A 23,958-nucleotide genomic window follows, 5' to 3' on the forward strand; every position below is an offset into this window, starting at 1 on the left:
CGCGTGCAAACACGAGCAATAATACATGAGACACTGTAATAGTAGTGTCAAACCCCAAATGTCGCAATTTCCTCGAGAAAGGGGCCGTGGGGTTGGGCAGGTCCCTGTCGGGGGCTGGGCCGCGCATGGCCTGAGCGCAACCGGTCCGTGCGCAGGCCAACCACAATGAGTATTTATTGGTGCCAGAGCTATCTCTGCATAACGTACTACAAAAAACTATTTAACCCTCATAAAAGGCATAAACAGAACCACCAGGACATACTTGGGCTGAGTCCCGCGGCTTCAAAGGTTTTCAAAATGGCGCCCAATTCGCCCGACCTAGTGAAGTTTCCGCGTACACCGCACCTTGCCAACCTGGGCGCCGCAACCCGCGATGATTTGGTGTTGACCGAGAGCGATGCCCTTGCAATTCTCGATGCTGGAGTCGTGCTTGGTAAGCGCACGGGCAGGAACCTGCGGGTTTTGTTATAAAATGTCCTGAAACGGATGTACCGTGCAAGCCAGCTGTTTGAACTCCGAAGGCTCAACTGTCGGGCCCGCTCCGCTTAGCCCTCCACTCCGCTTCCCCACTTCTGGTTTCTTGACGACGTGCAGAGGAGAAAGTGGATGGCGCGAACTTGGGGATTTCCTTCCCAGAGCCCAATGGTCCTGCTAGGTGTCAGAAGCGTGGTCACTGGATCACGCCCGCAAGCGAGACACAGTTTGCCAAGCTGGATGGATGGCTGCAATCACATACAGAGGCCCTTCGTGCTGTTCTTGGTGCGTGCCGACGCGGTACGGTACATCGCATTGGAACGCTCACAGAACGAGGGACACCCCACGCGACTCCCACACATGATTACTTGGAACCTGTCGGCCCGCAGCCGGAGTCGTGCGTTGGGCTGCATGCGTGCCGTTCCTCCTGTGTATTTCACCCTTCCTCACACCACGCGTCCCCCCCCTCACTCCAGGCTGCCGTTACATCCTGTACGGCGAGTGGGCAGCCGCCCGGCACAGTGTGCCGTACGACTGCCTGCCCGACTACTTTCTATACTTTGATGTGTATGACAAGATTGAGCGCAAGTTCTTGAGCTGGTGCGTTTGTGCGTATGTTGCCCGGTTGCCTCCGTATTTTGTTTAGCCGTCTGCCTGTGTGTGACGGGCGACCCAAGCACATAGATTACGACGCACAACAGGCTTCCTCTCTGCCTTGACCACAGTTTATCCAGCGACAAACAAGCCGCCTTTACCCGTAACCCGCCTTCGCCCTTAATGGCGTGCGTTGATTTCCATGTGTGCAGTGAGCGACGTGATGACCTGCTTCGCCCCACCGGCCTGCACCCCGTACCCGCCCTCGCCCTCCCCGCCGCCGCGCCGGCCGCCAACACCACCACCCCGACCAACAACACCGCACTCGCCGCCGCCGTCGCCGATGCCACCAGCACTACCCCGCCCGTCCGCCGCCGTCGCACGGGGGTGCTGACCCCCGCGCAACCTTTCAGCGGCCCCGGAGCCCTTCAGCAGCTGACCCAGGTCGTGCTGGGTCTGCGCAGCGCGCTGTGCGTGCCGGGCTCTCAGCAGTGGGCTGAGGGCGTGTACCTGCGTCAGGAGCGAGATGGCTGGTTGATAACACGTGCCAAGGTGAGAGAGAGTCTGAGAAACCCAGTCGCGATCGCCAGTGGGAGGGACCTGCGCGATGGGGAGGGGGCTAGTGGATACAGCAGAGGGCCCGGCATTGCACGACCGAGCCCAACGAGTCGGTTCCAACTTGTCACTGAGTCGTTGCTTATGCATTCCCGTGCATTCCCATGCATGTATAAGCATTCCCATGCCTTGCCAACCCGCTGTCGCAGCTTGTCAACCCTGCATTCCATGCGGCCATTGAGGGGGCCGCCAGTGGCAGTGAGGACCAACAGGCGCCCACTGCAGCAGCCGGCACCCAAGGTAGCAGCCGCGGCAAGCGCGGCGGCGGAGCTGCTGCCGCCGCCACTGCCGACGCCACTGCCGCCGCGACTGCCAGCGGTGGCGGCACGCATTGGAGCAAGCGCACCGTTGTTTGGAACACGCTTCGGCCTGACCTTTGGGCTGACGATGTCAACGACGAAGGAGAGGAGGCGGAGGCAGTGCACGGCCGCGATCCGGCGGAGCAGCAGAAGCCTGTGGCTGAAGCTGCCCGTCCCGCAGTTGCTTTCAACAGCCCCTCTAGAACTCGCGCCGCCACTCGCGATACTGTGCATACCGCCGTCGCCTCCGCCGCTGCCGCTACCGCAACGCCTTCCACCTCCATCCCCCAGAGCCCTGCGGCCGCTTCTCGACGCACCGCAGCCGCCCCCGCCGCCGCCCCAGCAGCATCAGCCGCCCCAGCAGCACCGGCTTCCCGCGCCGCCCCCAGCAGCAGCAGCGGCACCAGCAACAACGCCCGCACCAGCGGCAGCGGCTGCCGCCTGGCGCTGTGCTGCGGTGGCGCCTACGTTGCCCTGGTGGGCGCTGACGTGGAGGGCGCGGCGACGTGGGCGCTGGCCCATGCCGACCTCGTGCCAAAGCACTTCGTCACCAGCAGGTGCGGGGTGTGTGGCTGCCGTACGTGTTTTTACGACTGCATGATGTGCTATACCTTGCCATGGGGTCATGGGGTCATGGCCCGCTGCAGAGCCCAATGCACACGTTGTGCGAAACCCGGCCATCCCCATCCCCAGCCCATCCGCCGGCCCTTACGCACACGCACACGCACACGCTCACGCACACGCACGTTTTGTTGTTTTTTTCAACACACACGCACACGCACACGCTCACGCACATGCAGGGTCCGCCGTGACGGCCGCGCCCACCACATCACCCTCATCACCCCGCCCGAGATGTGTGAGCTGAGGGAGGCGTACGGCATGACCCCGCGCGAGGTGTACGACATGGTCTTGGGGGAGATGGCAGCTACAGCCGGCAGCGACGGCGACAGCAGCAGTCCCGCAGCTCCTGCTGCTCCTGCTGCCCCTGCCACCAAACACGCGGATACGGGTGACCATGTGGGCTCCGCCGGCTCCGCTGCCGGCCCCGCCGCCGGCGCCTGGGTGCCGCTGGGACTGGGTCGCGCTCGCTGCGGTGAGAGCGGCGATGAGGCGGTGTTTCTGGCAGTGGCCTGGCCGGCGGGCCGGGCGGTGCGGGAGGCCCTGGGCCTGAACCGCGCCCGCGAGCAGCATTTCCACATCACACTGGGCTTCGACCGCTCGGTGCGTGCGTGCGTGCAGTGCGTGCGGTGCGGAGCGTGAGGGCTGGAGGGAGGCTGGGGACGGGGCATGGATTTCAGGGCCGTAGGTTGCATGTTATGTGGCGTTCACAATTCGTGAATCCGCGCAATGTGCAGTGGGTAATGGGTGGCGGCACCGGAGCACTCCAGCGGCAAGCTTTGCATGCACGTTTTGCGTTTTCCAATCCGATCGTTTTTTCTACCACAGGACGTGCACTCGCGGTCCAAGGGTCTGGAGGCGCTGCTGCAAGACGGCGGCTGCCCACTGGGGCTGGCGGCGGCCGCACACGGCGCCGAGGCGGCGGAGGCGATGGCGCAGGCGGCGGCGGCAGCGGGTGCGCCGGGGCCTGGGGGCTGCGGAGGGAGGCAAGGGACGCAAGAAGCCTTCTCACTCCTGGCAATGCAACGCGGGTAGCCTTCTGGCAGGATGGCGAATGCCGTGCCCTTTGCTTACAGCGCCTAATGCTGAAGACAAGCAAACCTTCCCGTGTTGTGAAACAGGTGCTGGCCGGTGTCCTGTGCACGAGCGCGCTGGCGTTCTCGTGATGCACGCCCTGACACAGCTGGCCATGACCGCGCCGCGTGGCAGTAGCAGCGGCGGCGCGGCCGGCAGTAGCAGCACCATGTCGCCGGCGGTGCACACTGCCCTGTCCAACATGCTGCAGGTGGCTCTGGCCTGGCTGCAGCCCGCGCTGGATGCTACTGCCACTGCTACTGCCGCTGCTACTGCGGCTGGTGACGCAAGTAACGATGAGGCCGAGGCTGAGCCGTACGGCTGCCACATCGTGGCGGGCGCCGCGCACGTTGCCCTCGCCCGCCTCGCTGGGCGGTACGGCGAGTACGAGCAGGTGGACGAGCACGTACGGCAGGCGGAGGCTGTAGCCGCTGGGGCTGCAGCAGCGGCTGTAGCGGATGTAGCAGCTCCCCGGGGGCACAGCGATTTGGGCGCGGATGCGCTGGCGGCTGCGGCGGCATGCCTGGCGGGCAAGTCATTGAGCCAGCAGGGCGCCTTTGCGGCGGCGGCCGCCGCATTCGAGCGCGCCACCATCGCCCGCAGGTGTGTTGGTGCTGCTGCTTTGCTGCTTGCTGGCTTGTGCATGCATGCTTGGGCCGGGTTCAGCAACTGCTATCCTGTGTTTCCCTTTGACCCTGCCTGCGGCGCGCCACTCACATAGGCGTCACGCTCATTTTTACTTCTCACGCCCGCCACCCTGCTCCCTCCCGCTCTGGTCGCAGCCGCATGGGCCTGCCGCCGCCCTCCGAGCCGGCAGCGGTCTCGCTGTTGCCGCTGCTGCGCCGCGCGCTGGAGGCCTCCACACCTGAGGCCCCGGCGCTGCGCAGCGCAGCGGCCGCCTGCGCCCGCCGCCTTGCAAGGGAGCAGCAGCACCATCAGCACCACCACCACCAGCAGCAGCAACAACAGCAGCAGGAGGAGGGTCAGACCAGCCAGGCGAGCGGCGGCGACGTCAGCGACCAGGACGACGCCGCGGCTGACGCCGCCTTCGCAGGGGCGCAGGAGCTCAACCCGCGTGAGCGCGCGGTGGTTCCCGGTGTGCTACTGCCCACCAGCCTGGCCGCCACAGCCTCATCTGCTACAACCTTATCTGCTACTGCCTCATCTGCTACTGCCTCGGGCTCGGGGGCAGGGTTCGTGGCAGCCGACGTGACGCTGATGCGCAACACCAGTTGGCTGGTCCCTGGCTGCCTAATGGGCTCCAGCACACCCAAGCGCGCCGAGCAGGCGTGGGCGCTGGCGAGCATGGGTGTGGGGCTGGTGGTGACGCTGACAGAAGAGGAGCCGCTGCCGCCCGCCTGGTTCGCAGCCTCCGTGACGCTGCGCGACGGCGCCGGTGTTGGTGCCGGTGGTGGCGATGGCGGTGCCGCGGCAGGGGAGGAGGCTGGAGCAGAAGAGGCGCGCCAGCGCCAGCACCAGCGCGGCCGCCGCCCACCGGTGACCAACCTGTTTGTGCCGGTGCCAAACTACGAGCCGCCCAGTGAGCAGCAGATGGATGCCATTCTTGACCGCATTGAGCGCCACATCACCCGCACCAACACCGCCATCACCCGTGGCGGCAACCACCAGCAGTCCGCCGGCCGGGGTGTGCTAGTGCACTGCGGCGGCGGCAAGGGCCGCGCTGGCACCGTTCTTTCCTGTTACCTGGTCAAACATGGTCAGGATCCGCCACCGGCACATGCTGCTGCTGGTGCCAATGCTGCTGCTGCCGCTGCTACTGCCGTGCCCCAGCAGCCGGTCATGTCCGCGGACGCGGCTGTGCGGCTAATTCGGCAGCTGCGGCCGGGCAGCATCGAGACGGAGCAGCAGCGGCATTTTGTGGGGCGTTACGCCGACCTGCTGTGGCGGCGCTACGACCAGGCTGTAGCAGCTGGCGGCGCCGCCGCGGGCGATGACGAGGCAGGAGCCGATGGCGGCGGCAGTAGCATGTCTGGCGGCGCGGGAGCGGGCGCAGGAGCGGGTGCAGGCGCAGGACCTAGCACCAGGGGCGCTGCTGCGTCGATTCGGGCTGCGTCGACATTGACAACAACCCCGGCCGCGGGCGCGGGCGCAGCAGCAGGTGCCTCGGCCGCCGGCTCCCGTCAGCGACCAGCGGCGCCGCAGCCACAGGCTCCTCAGCCACAGCTGGCCTCAAAGCGGGCCTCGCAGCCTCCTCAGCCGCCGCAGCCACCGCAGCAGCCACAGGCTCCTCAGCAGCCGCAGCCTCCGCCGCTGCTGCTGCCGGGCGGCAACTACCCCTCCACGCCGCACCTGCCGTTCAGCCCACAGGTTGCGGCGGACGACAGCCAGATGGACGCCGCCGCATGCCGGAGCGCGCTGCTGCACGTGCCGCTGGTGGGTAGTGCTGGGGTGGATGGGTTGTAGTGCACGGACGGGCACGGGAGCTGCCGCTGACCTGGGAACGGGTTGGGGGAAGGGGGTCACTGTGGCTCTTGGCAGGCCCCAACCGCACAAGGCATGCGCCCTGACCATTCATACCAACGCGCGCGCACAGGTGGTCACAGAGAAGCTGGACGGCGGCAACTGCTGCATCGCCCGGAGCCCGGAGGGCGCGGGCGGGCAGCCGGGCGCAGTGGTGGTGTATGCGCGCACGCACAAGCACCCTGCCACGCACCCCAGCTTCGGCCCCATCAAGGCGTTGGCGGCTGCGGGTGGGCTGTTAGATCAACGCCTGCCGCCCGGCGTCATGCTGTTTGGTGAGCTGCCTTGCCTTGTTACAAGCAGCTTGCTATGAGCCGCGCTAGCTAGCGACTATGCTAGTGTTATGGTGCAGAGCCTCGGGGCCGGGCAAGGCAGTTTTGTGCCTGCCATTCTAAACATGTGGTTTCTCTAGTGCAGGGGCCCAGAAGCTGCCGCACCCATGCCCTGCTGTGCTGCTGATTTGACCCTTGCACGCCTCGCTCTTCGCCCCGGCAAGTCCCCGCCCACGCACCGCCTCAACTCGCACCACCTCCGGCTCTCGGCCGCCTCGCAGGGGAGAACATGACGGCAGTCCACTCCATCACCTACGCGCGCGTGCCAGCGCACTTCTTCCTGTTCGGCGTGTGGGACGGCCGCGCCCAGGCCTGGTGTAGCTGGCCTCAGGTGAAGGCATGGGCGGCCGATCTGGAGCTACACACAGTGCCGGTGGTGCACAATGGTGAGCGCTGCTGCTCAAGACCCAGGCACGCAGCCTAGGCAGGAGCGACAAGGCGGCAGCCTAATTTCTACCACCTCTCGACCTCCACACCCAAACACCCACAACCACCACCCCCAATCCTTCGCTTCCCTGGCCATGGTAAACACGATTGCCCACCCGCCCACACACACCCGTTCACATCATCCCACACCTCCTCCCCTCCACACCTGCAGGCAGCTTCCCCTCCCTGGAAGCGATGGAGCGGACCCTGAGCACCCTGGCCGCGCAGCCCAGCGCCTTGGACGGCGTGTCGCCACGCGAGGGCTTCGTGGTTCGCCGCGCCGCTGCCTTCGCCGCGCAAGGCTTCGAGCGATCCGTGGCCAAGTACGTGCGGGCCGGCCACCTGCAGACGGAGTCGGGCTGGCGGCGGACGTGGAAGGCCGCGAACGTGAGGCAGGAGCCGCCAGCAGCGGTGGATCCTGAGGAGGAGGCGGCGGAGGCGGAGGCGGAGGCGGAGGAGGAGGCGGCGGAGGCGGAGGCGGACGCAGATGCGGCGGAGGAGGCGGAGGCGGAGGAGGCTGCGGCGGAGGCGGAGGCGGAGGTGGAGGAGGCGGAGGAGGAGGTGGCGGAGGCGGAGGAGGCGGAGGCGGAGGCGGAGGAGGAGGCGGAGGAGGCGGAGGCGGCGGTGGGAGCGGAGGTGGCGGAGGCGGCAGAGGTTGCAGGGGCGCGAGAGGATGTGGGTGAGGCGGCGGGTGCGGAGCAGGGGCAGGCAGCAAGGCGTGAAGGAGGGGGCCTGACTGCGCCGTCGCTCACCCTGCGCAACACGGCGAGCGGCAGCCCGCCGCCGCGCCGACAGTCGCCGCCGCCTCAACCCCAGCTTCCTCAGGCCCAGCCGCCGACCCCTGCATCATCCTCCTCCCCGCCGCCGCGTCAGCAGGGGCAGAAGCCGCAGCAGGCTCAGCACGAGCCGCCGCCGCAGCGCCATAAGGGCCGCTCCGCTGGCGGCGCCGGCTCTTCGGCCGCGCCTTCCTCGTCGCTGCCCCGCCTTGTGGTGCTGGTGGGTCTGCCGGGCAGCGGCAAGAGCACCTTCTCGCAGGCGCTGGAGGCCAGTGGCAGGTGGGTTGGGAGGAGTTTGAGGGCTTGACGGCTTCAAGGCTCGGGTCAATGGAGAAAAGGTGTAGGGGATGTGTAAAAGAAATGAAGACTGCGGCAGGCCAGCAATGTGGGGCCGGCCGGCGTTTAACAACGACCCTAGGTAGATCATATGTGAGCACCATCCGTCCATAATGTCCAGTACGCTCCATGACAGTTCTAATCTATCTTGTCGATTTGATTGCTGTGCGGGCGCGCAGGTGGAGCCGCATCAGCCAGGACGACTGCGGCAGCCGCGGCGCGGCGGAGGGAGCGTTCGGGGCGGCCATGCTTCGCGGCCCCGGCGGCGGCTGGAAGGCGCACGTGGTGCTGGACCGGTGCAGCCCGGACGCGGCGGACCGCAAGGCCTGGCTGCAGCTGGCGCTTGTGGGGAAGCGGGACAAGGGTGAGTGAGCGCGGCGGTTTGGGTTGGTTGGGTTGGGTTGGGTTTGTGGGTTGAGGAGGTTGAATCGTGGGATTGAGTCTGGGAGTTGGCTGCGTGTTGGTTGGGTGTGTATTTGCGCTGCTGGTCGTTAGCTTGGCACGGGACATGACACGAACCGTAACACGCGTAAGGCAGCGTGACGCAACGGGACATTGACACTATTGCATTTGACTTGCTACCTGCTCACCGCACGCAGGTGTGGTGGCTGTGCACTTTGACGTGCCGGCGCCGGTGTGCAAGGCGCGTGTGGCAGCCCGCGTGGACCACCCCACCATTCCCCACGGTGAGCAAAACCCCACGCGTTTCTTCAAGCGATCGCACCTTTCCTATTTCCTGTTTCCTTGTGCTCGTGTGACTGCTCCACTCTCCAGCTGGGCCCGTAATGGAGGCATCCTCTCTTAGCCGTGCCGCACGTGTCACAGCTATGCATCGATATCGTTAAAAGCATCTTCTACAAAATGCTCCGCTAAATACATCGCTCCGCCCATGTTCTACCCGCAGGTCGAGGGGGGCGCATTGTGGACTCCTTCGCCGCACGCATGGAGCCGCCCACCACAGCGGAGGGCTTCGAACGCGTGTACACGGTGCGCAATGAGGAGGAGGCGGAGGCTTTGCTTGCGGCCTGGGGCGCGGCGGGGCTCATGCGCATTGACACGCCGCCCCCGCCGCCGCCGCGGCGGCTGCAGCCATGGGAAAAGGGCTATGTGGAGGAGGCGGAGGAGGCGGAGGAGCAGCTGATGTAAGCCAGGAAGGAGGGGGTGAAGATTGAGGCGGAAGAGGGTGCGCCTGAGATTCATGGGTTGAATTGAGGAAGAAAGGGAGTGGATTCGGGTTGGTCTGTGGACGTGGGATTGTGGGTGAGGGCGGAAGTAGAGCATGGAGATGTGGTTGCCCGACAGCTCCATGCACGTGGAAAGGCAATTGCCATCGACTTTTCCGCGGCCTTGTAACCTGCCAAATAAAGAACCACATTGCAGCATGATTGCTGATTTGCTGGCGCAATGAGGGGCGATGACAGTGTGCGCGAGACGCAAGCACGACGCCTCAGGGGCATGCACTCAGCCATGCGTGCCAGCGGTGATGGGCATGGATAGTTGCAGCACACACCAGCAGAGGAGTGTTCAGGGTACGTCGCTGAGTGCCGTGAGAGACAGGGGCGAGGCATGGCAGGGCACGTACCGCCCTCGGGCGGCACGCAGTGGCTTTGCTGTCCGTGCCCCAACCGATATGCCTCTGGGAGCTGGCGCGGGCTGGCCGCCGCCTGCCCCTGGATGATATGGGAATTTGTATAGTACCTGTTCCAGCTGCAGTGGCGGAAGCAAGGCCGAGCTTGGATCCGAGCGCAGGTGCGTGAAGGAGCGAATTTCACATTCTCAACTCCACTCAGTTGCTTTGAGGCTTACTGCGGCCTGGCCAAGCAGTTGTGTACAGCTTTTGCCTTCCTACAACCAAGTTAGCGCCACAGGCAACGGCCATCGCGAACCCTTCGCCTCACAAAAGAACTTTACTCAGCTCGGCCAGCTGCATCCAGTGTTTTAACAGGAGAAGCCTTGCAACGTCGGGCTCAAAATCTGGCCAGCGGCTGCAAAAGCGAGGCGTTGGTCGTCATCCGCAGACGCACTAAGCGAGGCGATAAGGAAACGGGAGGGCCTGAAAGACTATAGCACTTGGCACAGAAGACCAACAGCCTGCAGTCTTCAACTGCGGCTGGTTGCTGCTGCATAAGGCCGCTCTTACAACATCGACACATTCCGCTCTACAGCCGTTGTCAGCGCGACTGCGGGCGCCAGCAGTCCGGGGCTGAATACATAAAACAGCGTGTTAGCAGTCCAGGCTCGGGCCAGCAAACCGCCAACACGCCAAACCATGGGTGCCGCAGACCCGCAAGCCCCAAACACGCCCGTGCGCCAGTCCTTGGCCGGCTCGTCAATGAAGGGCACCCCACAGGGCCTGCCTCCCAAGCACCGCAGCTCGGCACCGGGCAACCAGGCTGGCAAGCCGGAACTGCGGCCATCCGCGCCCGCGCCGTCCTGCCCGCCGCTCCCCTCTGCAAACGTCATTTCCGCCCCCCAGAACTTCGTGGCGGCGAAGCCCGCCAGCCACAGCAACAGCGGACAGTTGGAGCGGTTGCCGTCTGTGGAGCACAGCAGCAGCAACGGCGTCAGCGTGCCAATGTCGGGCGCCTCCCGACCCACATCGGCGGCGGTGAACGGCAAACCCACATCGGCCTTCGTAGCCGTCACCAGCTCTTACAGGTAGGGGCGGGGAGGTGCCGCGGGGTATGCACGTGTGGATGGGTGCATGGGCGGATGGGTGGATGTAAGGGTGGGTGCGATAGTATTTTTTTGTCTGGATTAATGGAGAGGCATCAGGGCTGGTTGCACCGTGAAGGATTTGATGTTGCGCGGCAGTGGCGGTGTGTCCCAGACCTCTCAGTGCCTGCACGCCCTTGCCTGCTCCTGGGCATTGGGGCACCCCGCACCCGCATGGTTTTGCCAAACCGGTGCCGATGCCGACTTCGCACCATCTGTGTGCACGTGCAGGGTGAATGTTGATGAGAAGCTCCGACATGGCCGCCCCGAGAGTGAGTGCTGCCAGCGCATGTGCATTTAACAATTTCACATAACCCGATTCCCAAATGGTGCTCCGGCGATGTTTTCATGCTGTTCGATAGGACGTGCAGCGCACGCCGCCGCATGTGCGCCTCCACCTGCCCTGCGCATCCACCTGGGGGCTCCACCAACCGCGACATTCCTAGCGCTCGCCCCGCTCCCGCATCTTTTCCCGCTCCTGCTCCCCGCCCCTTCCCTGCCCAACCCCGCTCCCGCCTTGCCCCCCCCACCCACCCACCCCCCATCCCCCCCACCGCAGCCATCCCCGAGGTGCGGCAGCACGTCAACCACGTGCAGGCCATGGCGTTCGCCAAGGAGACGGAGAAGCTGGCGGACGATGTGATGGTGCTCAAGCGCGAGCGCAACAGCCTGCTCAGCGACAAGGTGCGGGCTGGCCCTGCCTGCGGGGGGGGGGGGGGCAGCGCGGCAGGGGGGTGTCGCGCTTGGGGCGGAGTGCGGCAGTACGACATGCGTTTGGGTGTACCCGGGGGGGGGGGGGGGAAGGACAAGGGGAGGGTAGCTGGAAGAGTCTTCCCGCCGAGCTCACTCCGGTGCACCCCGTGGATTGTGGACTGGCTGCAGAAGCGCTGCGGGCTCGCTGTGACCCCGCCTCAGCCCTATTCCCCTCCCTCCCCCCTCTCTCACCGCGCCCTTTCTTTCTCCCTCCCCCTGCTCACCCTGCCTTTTTCCTCCTTCCCTTCCCTCCTTCCCTCCCCTCCATCCCTCATGTACAGCAACTGCTGCTGGTGAACAAGCGGCGGCTGGAGGCGGTGCTGGCCAAGATCCTGGGTCTCAAGGGGCTGGAGGGGCTGGAGGACGACGACCCGGGCGCCGCCAAGGGCAAGGCCGGCAGCAACGCCATGAAGGCCAAGATGCTCAAGGTGCGGCGGCGAGGGGCTCAAAGAGGGAGCGCAGGACCGCAGGCCATGGCGCTTTGCTCATTCTTCCATGCCCCCTTTCCCCTTGCCTCCCTTCCCTAACGATGCGCCTGCTGTACCAATGCGCCCGCCCTCCGGCCCCCTTGCTGCCCGCCCGCCTAACGCCCCCTGCCTGCCTCCCTCCCTGCCTCCCCTCCCTCCCTCCCCTCCCTCCCCTCCCCCCAGGTGCTGGACGACTCCAAGGCGCTGGACAACAAGCTGAGCGCCAGCGGCGGCGCGGCGGCGGGCATGACCATCATGGAGGCGGAGGCCACCATGCTGGAGATGCACAGCCGCCTGGTGAGCGAGAGATGTAGGAGGCGGGGGAAGTAGACTTAGTAGAGGTACCAAACCAAGCTGCACCCTACGGGACTTCACCAACCTGCCTTACAACTGTCCCATCGCACACCAAACCAAGCTAAGGGGGGGAGGCGTGAGGTGGGGGAGTGGGAAGGAGAGGGAGGGGAGGTGTGCAGCCGGCTGGTGAGATAGCGGAAAAGGAGGAGGGAGGAGGGGAATAAGTGAGCAGGGTGTTAATACCAGCCCAAACTACACCAAACCAAGCTAAAACGAGCGGAGCACAGGGGGGAAGAGAAGTGGGGTGGCTGCCAGTGCGTGTCGGTGTGTACCGTGTCAGGACTGTCAGCGCATTAGCCCCACTCTTTCCCTCTCTCCCGACGCGCCGCCCAGGCGGACCGTGAGTCGACCATCAACAAGCTGGAGGGAGAGCTCAACTACCGCAAGACGCAGGTGAGTGTGTCAGGGTGTTGGTGAACAAGTGTGTGTTAGAGTGAGTGTGTACGAGTATGTGTGTTGTGCATGACACAGAGAGATGGCAGAGAGAGAAGGCAGGTAGTCGGGGGGAGGGGGTGTAGACACACGGGGGACACGCCCGGTTCCGGGCGGGGCCAAAACCCAAGATTGGGCGTTCTTATTCATACAAGCGCCATTTACAATTCTATAAAGCACGTTGCCCTCGGTATGTGAGGAGCACATGTTCAAGCATATTAGCGGGCTAAGTGTCGTGTAGGTCTCGCGAGCGCGAGACCAATTTTGAGCATGTTCGCTCAAATCCGCTAAGCGTGAATCCACCGGCCCTGAATACGCTTACTTACACCTTATGAAAGCAATTGCACCTCTTAGCGCAGGCTCGCAGGCCTCGGCGAGCAGTGGCAATTCCTTGGGGCCGCCAACAAAGTCAGAGTTGCACCTTCCGATGCGTCTAGATTGCTTCCATATGGTATGCAGGCGACTCTAGGAGCGGTTGCAGGTCCGTTTGGGTCCCCGCTGCTCAAGAGGTCCGCCAAAAATTTGGTTTCATCCAAAGGGCAGTTCGACTAGCTTTTAAGATTGCCGTCGCCTAGATAGAGCATATATAGCATATATTAGATGCTGTAGCCCGCCGGCAAGACCATTCGGTGGACATGCATACAGCATTCTGGTCGAAACAACAACTGTCGGTGCTGCGGTCGTCAAAACATAATCTTGTATGCATATGTGTGCTATGTAAAGCTTCAGGGCTGCGTCAGGCCCTGTTTTCTGTGACCTCCGTCCCCACGTACCCAGCTCTACACACATGCGTGCATGCCTGCCCGGAAGTGTCCTTGTTGAGCCCGATCGCCCCCGATCGCGCTCGTAGCGTAGGATTATCAATATAGGTGTCTATGTGCGATAGGAAGCATGGGGGGGGCCGTTCTGAAGCACCTGGCATGTTCGCCCCTCCTCCCCCCGTCAAAACCGTCAGGAAGCTACTCCCAAAATTTCAGCGTGCAGCGATCACCCGAACATAGCTCTCTAAGGCCTTTAAGTTGGGGGGTACCCTGAACCGGGCGTGTCCCCCGTGTGGGGTGTAGATATCAGCCCAAACTAACCCGGGGGGAGTGTGCAGGTATAACTTCATCGTGGCCGACAAATTCCCCCCATCTCGTCACACGCGCATGCAGGCCGCGGCGCAGGCGACCAGCCTGCAGAAGCAGCTGGCGGAGGCGCAGGCGGAGGCGGCGGGGCTGCGCGTGCGCAAGGCGGAGCTGGAGGGGCAGCTGGAGGCCCAGGTGCGGGGCGGCGCAGGGAGGGGGAGGGGCGGCACAGGGGGGAGGGGCCGCATAGACGGGCAGAGCGGCACAGGGTTCTGTGAAGGGGTCACTGAGACTTTACCACGCATACCCAAAGTATTGGCACTGGCTACTGCACAAAGCACTCCGCAACGTTTTGCTCAATGGATCCCTGGTTTGTACCGTACGTCCTTCCTGCCTCCACCTTGCAGGTCAGCGAGCTGAGCTCCAAGATTGCCAAGCTGACCTCCCAGCTGGAGGCCACCAGCACCAAGCTGACCTCCGACACGGGTGAGCAGCGCGGAGATCTGGGTAACTGCACTATGTCCTCTTTAAGGGGGGCACTCGTGGGGGCATTGCAGCAAAGAATCGGGGTGGAAGCGAGGCATGGGCCCCCAGCAACCGCTATCAAAACCGCCATTGTGTCCTCCGTGACCGTTTCCTCCCCTTGTCCTGCTTCCGTATTGTCCTGCCCTGCAGCTGCGTTCACCGCCTCCATCGAGGCGCTGAAGAAGCAGGTGGCGAGCCTGGAGGCGGAGAAGGCGGCGGCGGTGGCGCGCATTGCCGAGCTGGAGGCAACCATAGCGGTGGTGAGTGGTCCCGTAATGTGGTGGGGCCGCTGGTAGGGCTCGAGATGGCTGCTGAGGAGGCTGCTCGGCGGCGCAGCGGCTATCAGTACCAAAGGCAAGGGGGGAAGGTCCAACAGCGCTTCACGCCGTGCCCACAGCGCTCTCAGTCCTCTTCTCACTTAACAACTGCACGTTCCTCAACAACTATACGTCCCCTCCCAGTCCCACTCAATACGTGTATGTTCCCTTGATCCTACTTCGGCGCACAGCGCGACGCCACGGTGTCGGAGCTGACCGCCGAGAAGAACCGGCGCGCGGTGGAGGACGCGAAGCGGGCGGAGGCGGAGGCCAAGGCGGCGGCGGAGGCAGCAGCCAAGGCGGCGGAGGAGGCCGCGAAGGCCGCGGAGGAGGCGGCCGCGAAGGCGGCGGCGGAGGCGGAGGCGGCGCTGCAGGAGGCCATGAGGCAGGCCTTTGCGGTGGGTTGGTGGCGCTGCGAGCAGGTTTCATTTGTGCCCCTGGCTTGGGCACGTCTGGGCAGTGGGCACACCAAGGCACCTTCATGTGCGCCTTGTGCGGCCGCGGCTAACCTAGTTCCGATGCGACCGCCCCTTTTCAGGTCGAGGCGCAAACCGCCGCCATCGCGGACACGTCCTCCATCGCCGTAGCGCTGCACATCGAGGCTGAGGCCGTGGCGGCGGCGATTGCAGCGGAGGAGGCTGCTGCTGCGGCAGCTGCCGCGGCCGAGGCCGCTGCGGCGGCCGAGGCTGCTGCTGCGGAGGAGGCTCGCATGGCGCCCGCGCGTGAGGCGGCGGTGGAGGAGGCCGCAGCCGTCGCGGTGGCAGTGGCGGCTGACGCTGCCGCCGACGAGGCGTTCGCACAGGTGTGCTTGCCGTCTTGTGCTACCTTGCTTTTAGTCTCATCAGGGCGTGCGGCGACTGCCGTCCATCCACCTCCCATCCCAACACGCCCTATCCTGCGGTTCCTGCCCGCTCTGCTCCGGCCCGCAAACCCTGATTGCCGCCCCGTCCTTTCCACCTCCGAACCCCTGATTGCCGCCCCGTCAATCCCCTCCAATGTGCGTGGCTACAACTCCGATCCTTCTTAACTACGCATGCATGTAACCCCCAACCCGTGCAGTTGGCCATCCGGTTGGAGAGCGAGCGCAACGCGGAGCTGGTGGCGGCCCGGGCTCGGCTGGCGGCGCTGGCAGCCACCATCACCGACCTGGAGTACAAGGTGTCGGCAGACATTAAGGTGGGGCAAGGTTGTAGATACGAGCTCAAACTAGTTCAAACCCGATGCAAAAGAGCGGGGAGGGCGGCAGTCGAGGTGTTGAAGGAGAGGAAAGGGGTCGTGGGCTGTCCGTTCGCGACGGAGGCGCTGAGACAGGACGTCCCTGAAACGGTGAAAGGAGGCCGTTGCTTGCACACAACCGTACAGTGGCTCACACGCCATACTTTGCATACCTTATGGCCAACACAGGAGTTTGCGGCCAAGTCGGATGAGCTCCTGAACGCCAAGGAGGAGGCGCTGACGGCGGTGGGTTTTGGGAAGGGACAATCATGCACAACGTGGCAAAACCGGCACAAGCACACAGGATGCTGTCAACGCTCTCGCGGTTCCGGGTCGCTGCCTGCAGCCGGTCCCGCGCCGACGCTGCCATCCACCCATCTCCGCACCATCACATACTACCCTTGCCATCCTTCCTGCAGGCAAAGAAGAAGGCGGCGGAGGAGAAGAAGGCGCTGGAGAAGGCCGCGGCCGAGGTCAAGGCGGCGCTGGAGGCCGAAAAGGCGGCGCTGGAGGCTGAGAAGGCGGCGGCGGAGGAGCGGGCGGCCAAGCTGGGCAAGGAGAAGGCGGACCTCAGCGGCCGCGTCACGGAGCTGGAGGCGGCGCTCAAGGCCAAGGCCGCGCAGATCAAGCAAATGGAGCAGCAGGTGGGGAGGAGTGCGGGAAGGGGGAGACGCGGGGTGGCGCCATGGGAGGGGAGGGGAGGACGGGTGGCTAGAGCGGGATGGGGCCACGCAACCAGTGTCAGGGTTGGGGGAGCGCAGGAACAGGCACCGTACCCACTGCGGTGCGTCGTGGCTATCCTCATGCGGAGCGCCACCACCAGACGTTGCTTGAAGCCCATGTATGATCCCCATCGCGCCTGCCAACCAAACCCAACAGCTGATGGCCCTGGAGCGCGACATCAAGGACCTCACGGCGCTCATGAACCAGAAGAAGGGCTTCTGCGGCTGAGCCTGCGGCCGAGCCTGAGGAGTGACGCCATAACGAGTTTGGCGCTGAAACATGGGACCGTAACCGCGTGCTGGGGACTACGCGCGAGAGGAGGACGCGCCAGACAGCGGTGGCGGGCGGTACTTGGTGGTGGCGCCGTGGGTCAGTTCGGCACGACACCACAGCCGTCTGCAGAGGCGGCAAGTTGAATGCGGTCAGTATCTCGAGAACATCGAGGCAGGAACTGCCTGCAGGCGGGTCTCGTTGAGAATTGTGTGGGGCGGTTGCCTGAAACAGCAAGCGAGGGGGCGCAGCTTGCGCATACGCAGGGCTGTGGCAGCAGAAAGGCACGCTAAAGCGGGAGCCTGAACAAAGGCAGTGATGCGAGAACGCCTCAGGAGGCCAGTGCGCGATCTATGGCATGCATGCGTGCGCGTGCGACGTGTGACCTGGAATGCGCAAACTTGTGCCTTTTCACATTTTGTCGACTAGTTGCCTGATACGATATTGGAGTCTTTCATGTTCAACAGGTGCAGCCAGTTGCTGCGCGGCGAGCGTGGACTCACCGCCGTCTAGGCGGCACAAGACTGCACATATGGTGTTTGGTGCGGATGCAAACGATTGTGCGATATGCAGCGCACTCTTGCTTATAGGGCATCACGTGGTGCTGGAATGCATCGACGAGACTCCACGGAGAGTCCAATTGTTCCACTCTTGACAGCATCGTGTGACGTGCAGGCTTGGAACTTGTCGAAGTACTTATGATGTTTTCCCGGCGCTGCGGCCATGCCTGTGCGAGTAGCGTGCGCAAGCGACCGACTATGGGCGTGTCGTACGGCAGGGGCTAGTGACTGGCGTTGGGCGTGCACAGCCCATAAGGCGCTTTGTGGTATGAAGAAGCATATAAAAGTAAAGCGTTGAGCAGGTAGGCAGAGATGCGTGCAACACAGCGTCACAGGTGGGGCAAAGCGTGCGGGCTCTTTGCGTGCCCATAAATTGCGACGATGCGGCGCAGGGGGATTGGCGGGTGGAAGTTGTTGAAGGACAGGGTGCATACTTGGTTTGGGTTGAGGTACCGTATTTGCAGGGATTCAGCTAATGAAGGACAGACGGGTGTTGAGGATGACGCGGGCACTGGCGGGGCCGTGCCGGGCCTCATCTCCTTGCTGCGGTTCGTCGAGGACGTTTGGCCCCTTAGGCACGGAGTGTGCATGCGCCGGCCTACGGCATTGGTGGTACATGGTCTATAGCAGCCAATTGCTGCCCGCCGCCAGGCGCACGATGTGATACGTTATTGAGTTGTGGAGGTTTATAGCGGGTGGGTTATTGTTTGGCGCGTGGCTTTGGGATGAGGATACAGTATGCGCCTCAGTTCGTCACCAACCACAATCGGAGTATAGAGTGCCCAAGTAGAGCGAGTAGAGTGCTGCTCAGATGCTGCTCCTGGCTGCTCATGGTGCTGCTCCGCAGCCGCGGTTACTATATGTGCCCTTCTTAGTCGCTGGGGCGCGGCGGTAGTAGCGGCCCTGCTTCGTAAAACGCTTTGCTGGCACTTTTAAGTGCGTTAAATGCGACGCGGGATGGCTTTGTGAGATGTGCTAAGGGGAGCTGTAACCACATTGATGATGAACGTGTCTGACCTGCAGTTGGGACGCGCAATAGCCGACATTGAACGCAATGAACACAAACCGAAGCGCGCTTTCACGCACTTCTACGCACCTGCACACACTTCCACGAACGCACGAAAACGCCCAGGTAGTGCAACATCACCTACGAGCCTCTTGGTTTGCTTTGTCAACACATCGGTGTAATTGAAGACAATTAGCATCAAATTTGACAGAGTAGCTGGTGTGCTAAAACTGCGAAGGAACAATAGCATGTTTTTTGGTGCGGCAGCAAATCTGGGCCGGCTGATCTGTCGGCTGTCCCAACAGAACATCAAGCAGCTATAGGTCCTTCGGTAAGGAGCTAGCGCGTTGCCAGGAGGGCGTTGGCTTCAACACGCACGATGATAGACGTGCCTGCAACACGGGCCTGGCTTTAGGGCTATTCACATTCATCCACATGGTGCGCTCAGGTCGGAGCTGAGGGAGCGCCCTGGCACTGAAGCGCTGTCAGCAGCACTCGGTGCCGCACTGCCGCATCCCCGCGCCGGGGCGTCCCCAGCCGTATCCCCGCCGACCGGTTCAGGCGACCACCATCTCTTAGGCCACAGGGCCCCAGAAGCATGTCTGCGGCCACTGATAGCCCGCTGGTCTCGCTGCCGCAGCCGCCCAGCCGGCCGCCGCTGCGCACCTCCTCCAGCCGGACGTCTTTGGGGCCCGGCGTGTTTTCGCCCATGTCCTCCCCCAAGTCCCTGCAGCGCCCCGCCGGACCCTCACCTTCCAGCAGCTTCGCGCGCCTCAGCGGCACCGGTGCCTCAGGAAGCAACTCGCCGGGCAATGGACTGGGGCCGTCGCCGCCCAGCGGCGGGCTCAGCGGGGCTGGGGGTGACCTGCCCCGACTGACTCGAGCATCCGAGTCGGGCGCGGATCGCACCTCCAGGTGTGTGTGCTGGTGTGGGCCGCGGCGGGCATGTGGCGCTGCCTTGTCTGTGACACGCCGGGTCGTTCTGACCTAAAGGTCGGCCTGTGATCGCTCGGAGGCGAGTGCACGGCAGTGTGGGGTGCGGGAAAGGCGTGACAGCCGCTGAGCCGTGTGACGTGGTTTTGGCGATTGCCGGGTGGGAGCACACTACCGGTACGGTTGACGCGCCCGGGCCAGGGTCTCGGAACCCCATGCCGTGAGTTTTGAATCTCCGCTCTCTGGCTGCATCTGCTATGGCTTCTCTTTACGTTAGGAACTCGCCGTCAACGCCTGGCGGCAGCTTGCGCCGCTCAACAAGTGAGTGCGGTAGGCGGCACGGACATGCACAGGGCTGGGGCCAGTCACTGTTCAGGCACATCAATCAATCCCCGGGACCCAGGGGGCAGTGCGGCGTACATTCGCGGCATCCGTGCTCTAGGCACGTGTCTCACGTGCTCCTGGGCTGGTGGAACCTTCTCTAGTGCTCGCCCCATGTTCAACGCACCCACATCGAGCGCATGAAAGCGCCTCGCAATGCCCCTAAACGGAACCCACGCGTCGGCTCCTCTGCCTCCCACCCAGCCATGTCTGGCGCACGGGAGCCAGGCGGGTCAGCCAGTTTGGGAGTGACCCTGGCGGCAAAGGAGGGGTCTCCCTCCTCCAGCGGCGGCGGCCCCGGCGGCCCCGGGCCCAGCGGCAATGAGAGCGCGGTCATGGTGAAGCGCGAGCGCAACGCGCTCCTGCAGGAGAAGGTGCGTAGTCTAGGGGCGAGGTGCGCGTTGGTCGTTTGCTGTAGCACCGTTTTGGGCTCACGCCGCATAAGCCTCAAGCGCCCCCGGGGCCGGATCGTCGGGCCTAGGCGAATAACCCCCAACAACACAGCCCAGAGCTCGGCTTTGTGTGCTCTCAGGTGTGCTCTCGCGTGCACGTGGCCGTGACCTGCAGGCGCTCCTGCTGGCCAACAAGCGGCGAATGGAGGCAGCCATTCGGAGCCTGCTCGAGCAACAGGCGGAAGACGGTGCGGCGTGGGCCGGCGACGGAGGGGCCGCCGGTGGCGGGGGCGGGGGCAGTGGTTCGCTCATGCCCGCGGTGGGCGGGTCTCGACCGCCGCTGACTCGAGCTGCTGGCAGCGTTAGAAACGTGATGGCAAAGGTGCGGTGCGCTGGGGTTTGTGCGTGAAGTGGGTGCGCTGCTGTAGGCAGGAACTGTTGGGACCATGGCGTCGGAAACCTGTATTGTCTGTGGCATGTTTCATGATCCTCGTTACCCAACGGACCGGCCGATTGAGCTGGGGCTGGCGAGAAGAAGGCAACGATCGTGCGCTTGTGCGTTCGGCTGCGGCTGCGGCACAGGTGCTGGAGGAGAGCTCAAACCTGGACAAACAGATTGTGGTGAAAGGAAGCGCTGGGGCGGCCATCTTGGCAAGCGGTGAGCAGAGGTTGCAGCGGGCGGTGCTTACAGAGGACATACAGGGTACAACAACAACTTGCCGTTACGCGGGCCCTGACTTGCTCGACCCACTGCCTGAACAGCGGACGCGGACGCGCGCGTGCGAGAGCTGACGGCTCGTATTGCAGAGCTACAGGTAATCGATCGCCTTGGGTTCTGGAGGATGTGGTTTTTTAAGCCCCGTGGGCGCTATGTTATATTGCACACCTGGGCCCGTTCGTGTGTGCTCGTTCGTGTGTGTTTACGGGAAGGGAATGGTTTGAATTCGCGCAAGCAAGGCGTACTCGGATTATGACTTTATCCGTCCCCTATTATGTTGTTGCGGCTGTAGACGGAGCATGAGGTGGCGCTGAGCCGGATGGAGGGCGAGCTCAAGTACCGCATTACGCAGGCTTCGGCCGCCACCAGCAGCCTACAGAGACAGCTGGGAGAGGCGGAGGAGGATGTGGCGAGCCTGCGGCGGCAGCTGTCCTTGGCAGAGAGCCGCGTGCGTGAATACGCCGACAACGTAAGTCACACGAATCACTTCAGGGCCTTTGGTATTCCTGCTTGACACGCTGCGTGTGGCTTTCGCGGGTGTTGAGTTTCCATGTTTATCACTAACTAAGTATTTGTGACTCTGCCAAACATAGTAAGGTAACGATCGGCGTGTGCAACATCCGCAACATGCAGAACACGGAACTCCGGAGACAGGTGTATGAGCTGAACACGACTCTTGGCGACAGGAATCAAGCACTGGCGGACGCCAAGACCGCCATGGGCACAGACAAGGGTGAGCACCACACGGGTTTGAGACACGGGGCAGTACCGTAGTCACCCTTCACCCACCCGTCTCCGCTCCGTTCCTTCCTGGTGTTAAGCCAGGTTTGGGACCCCTCTCCTGTCCCCGCCTGCTATTCCTACTCTCCCGTTCCTACTGTCCTGTTCCCAATCTCCACCTCGCACCGCGCTGCCGCATGCCGCCCGCAGCCACGCTCCAGACGGTGAACGATATGCTCAAGGCGCAGCTGCGGGAGGCAGCCGCGGACCGCGCCGCAAAGGCCGCGCGCATCTCCGAGCTGGAGCGACAGGTGCGAACGGGTTCGCCCGGCATTTAGGGCCGCAAAATGGCCAGGGTTCCATGGAATATGCTCTGACGTTCACAAGGCAGTAGCGGCACACATAGCTGCCGATGGGACTTGTTCGAAAGCAAAGCCCGATTAGCAACCAGCATGCATGCTTGCTATCCTCTCGTGAACCTCTCGCGCTTTTTTACCGTACTGTCCGTTACCCCGCAAATGCAGCTGGTGCATCGAGAGACGCTCTTAACCGAGGCGCAACAGCAGCTTGAGGCGGCGCGCGGAATCCAGGCCATCACCCACCACAGTGGCAGTGGTGGCGCTCCTCCAGGCCTGATGGCCATCGGCAGCAGCAGGAGCAGCAGCATCCCGGGCGGGCTCAGCGCGGGGCTCTCCTCCTCCGTCTCGCTGCCGATCGGTGCCATGTCCTCAGCCTTCCACAGCACTGCCGGCCTTGGTGGCGGTGGAGGCGGTGGCGGCGGCGGCAGCGGTGGCAATGGCACGCGGCTCGCGCCGCTGCCGCCGCCCGAGCCCAAGGAAGTGTGGGGCTCCGTGTCACCCATGCTCGCGGCGGTGGGCGCGCGCTCCCACTTGCCTGCTGCCGGCGGACTCAACGGTTGTAACGGTCCCAATATTTATAATGGCATCGCAGCCAACGGCCAGGCCGCAGCGCCCGTTGTGCCCAGCTTGATCATGGTCAATGGCTTCAGCAAAGTGGGTGGCGGCGGCGGGACGGGTGCCGCGGGTGGGGCAACGCTAGGGCGCGGCGGCCCGGGGGCCGGCGCCGGCGCGCTGACGCCACAGGCGATGGAGGCGGCCAAGAGCCTGGGGTTATCGAGTGCGTACAGTGAGGATTTCTCGGGCAGTGAGCCCGGAGATGCGGAAGAGTGTGAATGAAGCGGGAGAGGCACGGGTGTGCTGGCACACTGTGGGTGTGCAATGTGTGCGGATACAATGCCAAGCTGTTGTAGCTGCCAGCAGTCTCTGTAGAGCATATGCATACCGTATGCAGGGTGACAGCAGCTCCGCTGGTACGTGGGCGTGTCCTATTACTGAGCACCTACTTCGTTTGTATTCAATGCATATGTGCATTATGATCTCTGCTCTTCATTTTACAGCAACGCTTCATTCTATGATGGATGTGCTTCGCATCATTTGCTCTCAGGAGGGCATACATAGGCCCAGCTTGGTGCAAGCGCACGCAGCAGGCAAGGCACCCACATACATACGCCGCTGAAACTATGCGTGAATTAAAACGCACCTACTGCCGTAGGTTGTTTTGGGCTAGCTTTGGCATGATCCTGTCCCTTCGCATTGCCACATACCGACTCCTCAATTCTGTGATGGGACAGCACTACCAGGCGCCAACGGGTGGGAGTTTAACGACGGCAGGGCTGACTAGACGTCTCGTTGTGTCCCGCGCGGTGCCGTTGATTACGTGATGGCCGCCGTGAGCGTGGCATGTGACTCAGTGCTTGCGCACGTGTGTTACATAGGCAAGGGAATGGGCGGCGCAGAGATGCCTCTGGTTGTGAACCCCGTTATGTGGTTTGAGTGTTGTGTGTTGGTGGGAGGGGGAGTGTGTTGGGGGGGAGTGCTCGGGGGTGTCCCGTGGGGGCTGAGAGCGCCGAAAGGGCGCTGGAAAGCAGGGGGGATGCGTCATGAAGGTGTCCTTGCTGCTACGTGCATCTACCTTTGTCAACGGCAAGGCAGGTAAGCGTTGCGTAGCGTTCAAGAAAAAGGCAGGTGTACGGAGCTTGGGGTGAATGGACCTGCGTGTCGAGTGAGGCGCAACATAAGACGGCCAGGGACCATGTGAATTGTTGCCGCATTAAGAGTATGGCGGTACGTGAACGGCACCGCCAAGGGGGCGCGGGTCAGCGGGCGGAGGGGGGGGGAGACTCGATGGCGGCCAAAGTCTCAGGAGGAAAATTCGGCGCCGCCGACCCCTGGCCGACCTGCCGACTTCGCGGCCGACTGCCTAACGTTCGGCCATGCCTCCGACGGCCATGAATGCTTGTCTTGCAACGCAATTTGTGCTGTTTGGTCTGGCATACTAAGAAACGACGAATCCTGACCTGTCACC

The 23,958-nt window shown here is 63.5% G+C and overlaps 3 protein-coding genes across 3 annotated transcripts; all 3 read left to right on the forward strand.

Annotated features, from left to right (window-relative positions):
- Positions 1-202: 202 nt before the first annotated feature.
- CHLRE_05g239450v5 (uncharacterized protein) lies at positions 203-9,564 on the forward strand. Its single transcript, XM_043062341.1, has 15 exons — positions 203-433; positions 595-759; positions 951-1,074; positions 1,281-1,620; positions 1,833-2,539; positions 2,783-3,203; positions 3,429-3,555; positions 3,722-4,277; positions 4,457-6,068; positions 6,229-6,430; positions 6,709-6,873; positions 7,086-7,968; positions 8,205-8,389; positions 8,625-8,711; positions 8,930-9,564. Exons 1-15 carry the CDS (start codon positions 298-300, stop codon positions 9,169-9,171), a joined length of 5,952 nt encoding a protein of 1,983 aa, XP_042924905.1. The 5' UTR covers positions 203-297; the 3' UTR covers positions 9,172-9,564.
- Positions 9,565-9,832: 268 nt separating this feature from the next.
- CHLRE_05g239500v5 (uncharacterized protein) lies at positions 9,833-18,426 on the forward strand. The gene is made up of 15 exons (XM_043062342.1): positions 9,833-10,683; positions 10,972-11,012; positions 11,300-11,424; positions 11,775-11,921; positions 12,144-12,257; positions 12,648-12,707; positions 13,901-14,008; positions 14,221-14,299; positions 14,489-14,598; positions 14,847-15,053; positions 15,194-15,457; positions 15,715-15,831; positions 16,060-16,116; positions 16,290-16,514; positions 16,750-18,426. The coding sequence occupies exons 1-15, from the start codon at positions 10,295-10,297 to the stop codon at positions 16,819-16,821; spliced, it is 2,115 nt and encodes a 704-aa protein (XP_042924906.1). The 5' UTR covers positions 9,833-10,294; the 3' UTR covers positions 16,822-18,426.
- A 62-nt stretch (positions 18,427-18,488) lies between these two features.
- On the forward strand, positions 18,489-23,944 carry CHLRE_05g239550v5 (uncharacterized protein). The gene is made up of 11 exons (XM_043062343.1): positions 18,489-18,760; positions 18,878-19,344; positions 19,640-19,683; positions 19,948-20,117; positions 20,311-20,517; positions 20,718-20,793; positions 20,898-20,950; positions 21,146-21,322; positions 21,487-21,586; positions 21,784-21,884; positions 22,098-23,944. Exons 2-11 carry the CDS (start codon positions 19,028-19,030, stop codon positions 22,767-22,769), a joined length of 1,917 nt encoding a protein of 638 aa, XP_042924907.1. The 5' UTR covers positions 18,489-18,760; positions 18,878-19,027; the 3' UTR covers positions 22,770-23,944.
- Positions 23,945-23,958: the final 14 nt, after the last annotated feature.

Source organism: Chlamydomonas reinhardtii, chromosome 5 (assembly GCF_000002595.2).
Source record: "Chlamydomonas reinhardtii strain CC-503 cw92 mt+ chromosome 5, whole genome shotgun sequence".
NCBI lineage: Eukaryota > Viridiplantae > Chlorophyta > Chlorophyceae > Chlamydomonadales > Chlamydomonadaceae > Chlamydomonas > Chlamydomonas reinhardtii.

Coding starts and splice junctions, on each gene's coding strand:
- CHLRE_05g239450v5 (XM_043062341.1), top strand. CDS start 298: ATGGCGCCCAATTCGCCCGACCTAGTGAAGTTTCCGCGTACACCGCAC. Junction 2,540..2,782: donor AAGCACTTCGTCACCAGCAG/GTGCGGGGTGTG, acceptor ACGCACATGCAG/GGTCCGCCGTGACGGCCGCG. Junction 7,969..8,204: donor GCGCTGGAGGCCAGTGGCAG/GTGGGTTGGGAG, acceptor GCGGGCGCGCAG/GTGGAGCCGCATCAGCCAGG.
- CHLRE_05g239500v5 (XM_043062342.1), top strand. CDS start 10,295: ATGGGTGCCGCAGACCCGCAAGCCCCAAACACGCCCGTGCGCCAGTCC. Junction 15,054..15,193: donor CCATGAGGCAGGCCTTTGCG/GTGGGTTGGTGG, acceptor GCCCCTTTTCAG/GTCGAGGCGCAAACCGCCGC. Junction 15,832..16,059: donor AGGTGTCGGCAGACATTAAG/GTGGGGCAAGGT, acceptor TGGCCAACACAG/GAGTTTGCGGCCAAGTCGGA.
- CHLRE_05g239550v5 (XM_043062343.1), top strand. CDS start 19,028: ATGTCTGCGGCCACTGATAGCCCGCTGGTCTCGCTGCCGCAGCCGCCC. Junction 21,587..21,783: donor CGCCATGGGCACAGACAAGG/GTGAGCACCACA, acceptor TGCCGCCCGCAG/CCACGCTCCAGACGGTGAAC. Junction 21,885..22,097: donor TCTCCGAGCTGGAGCGACAG/GTGCGAACGGGT, acceptor CCGCAAATGCAG/CTGGTGCATCGAGAGACGCT.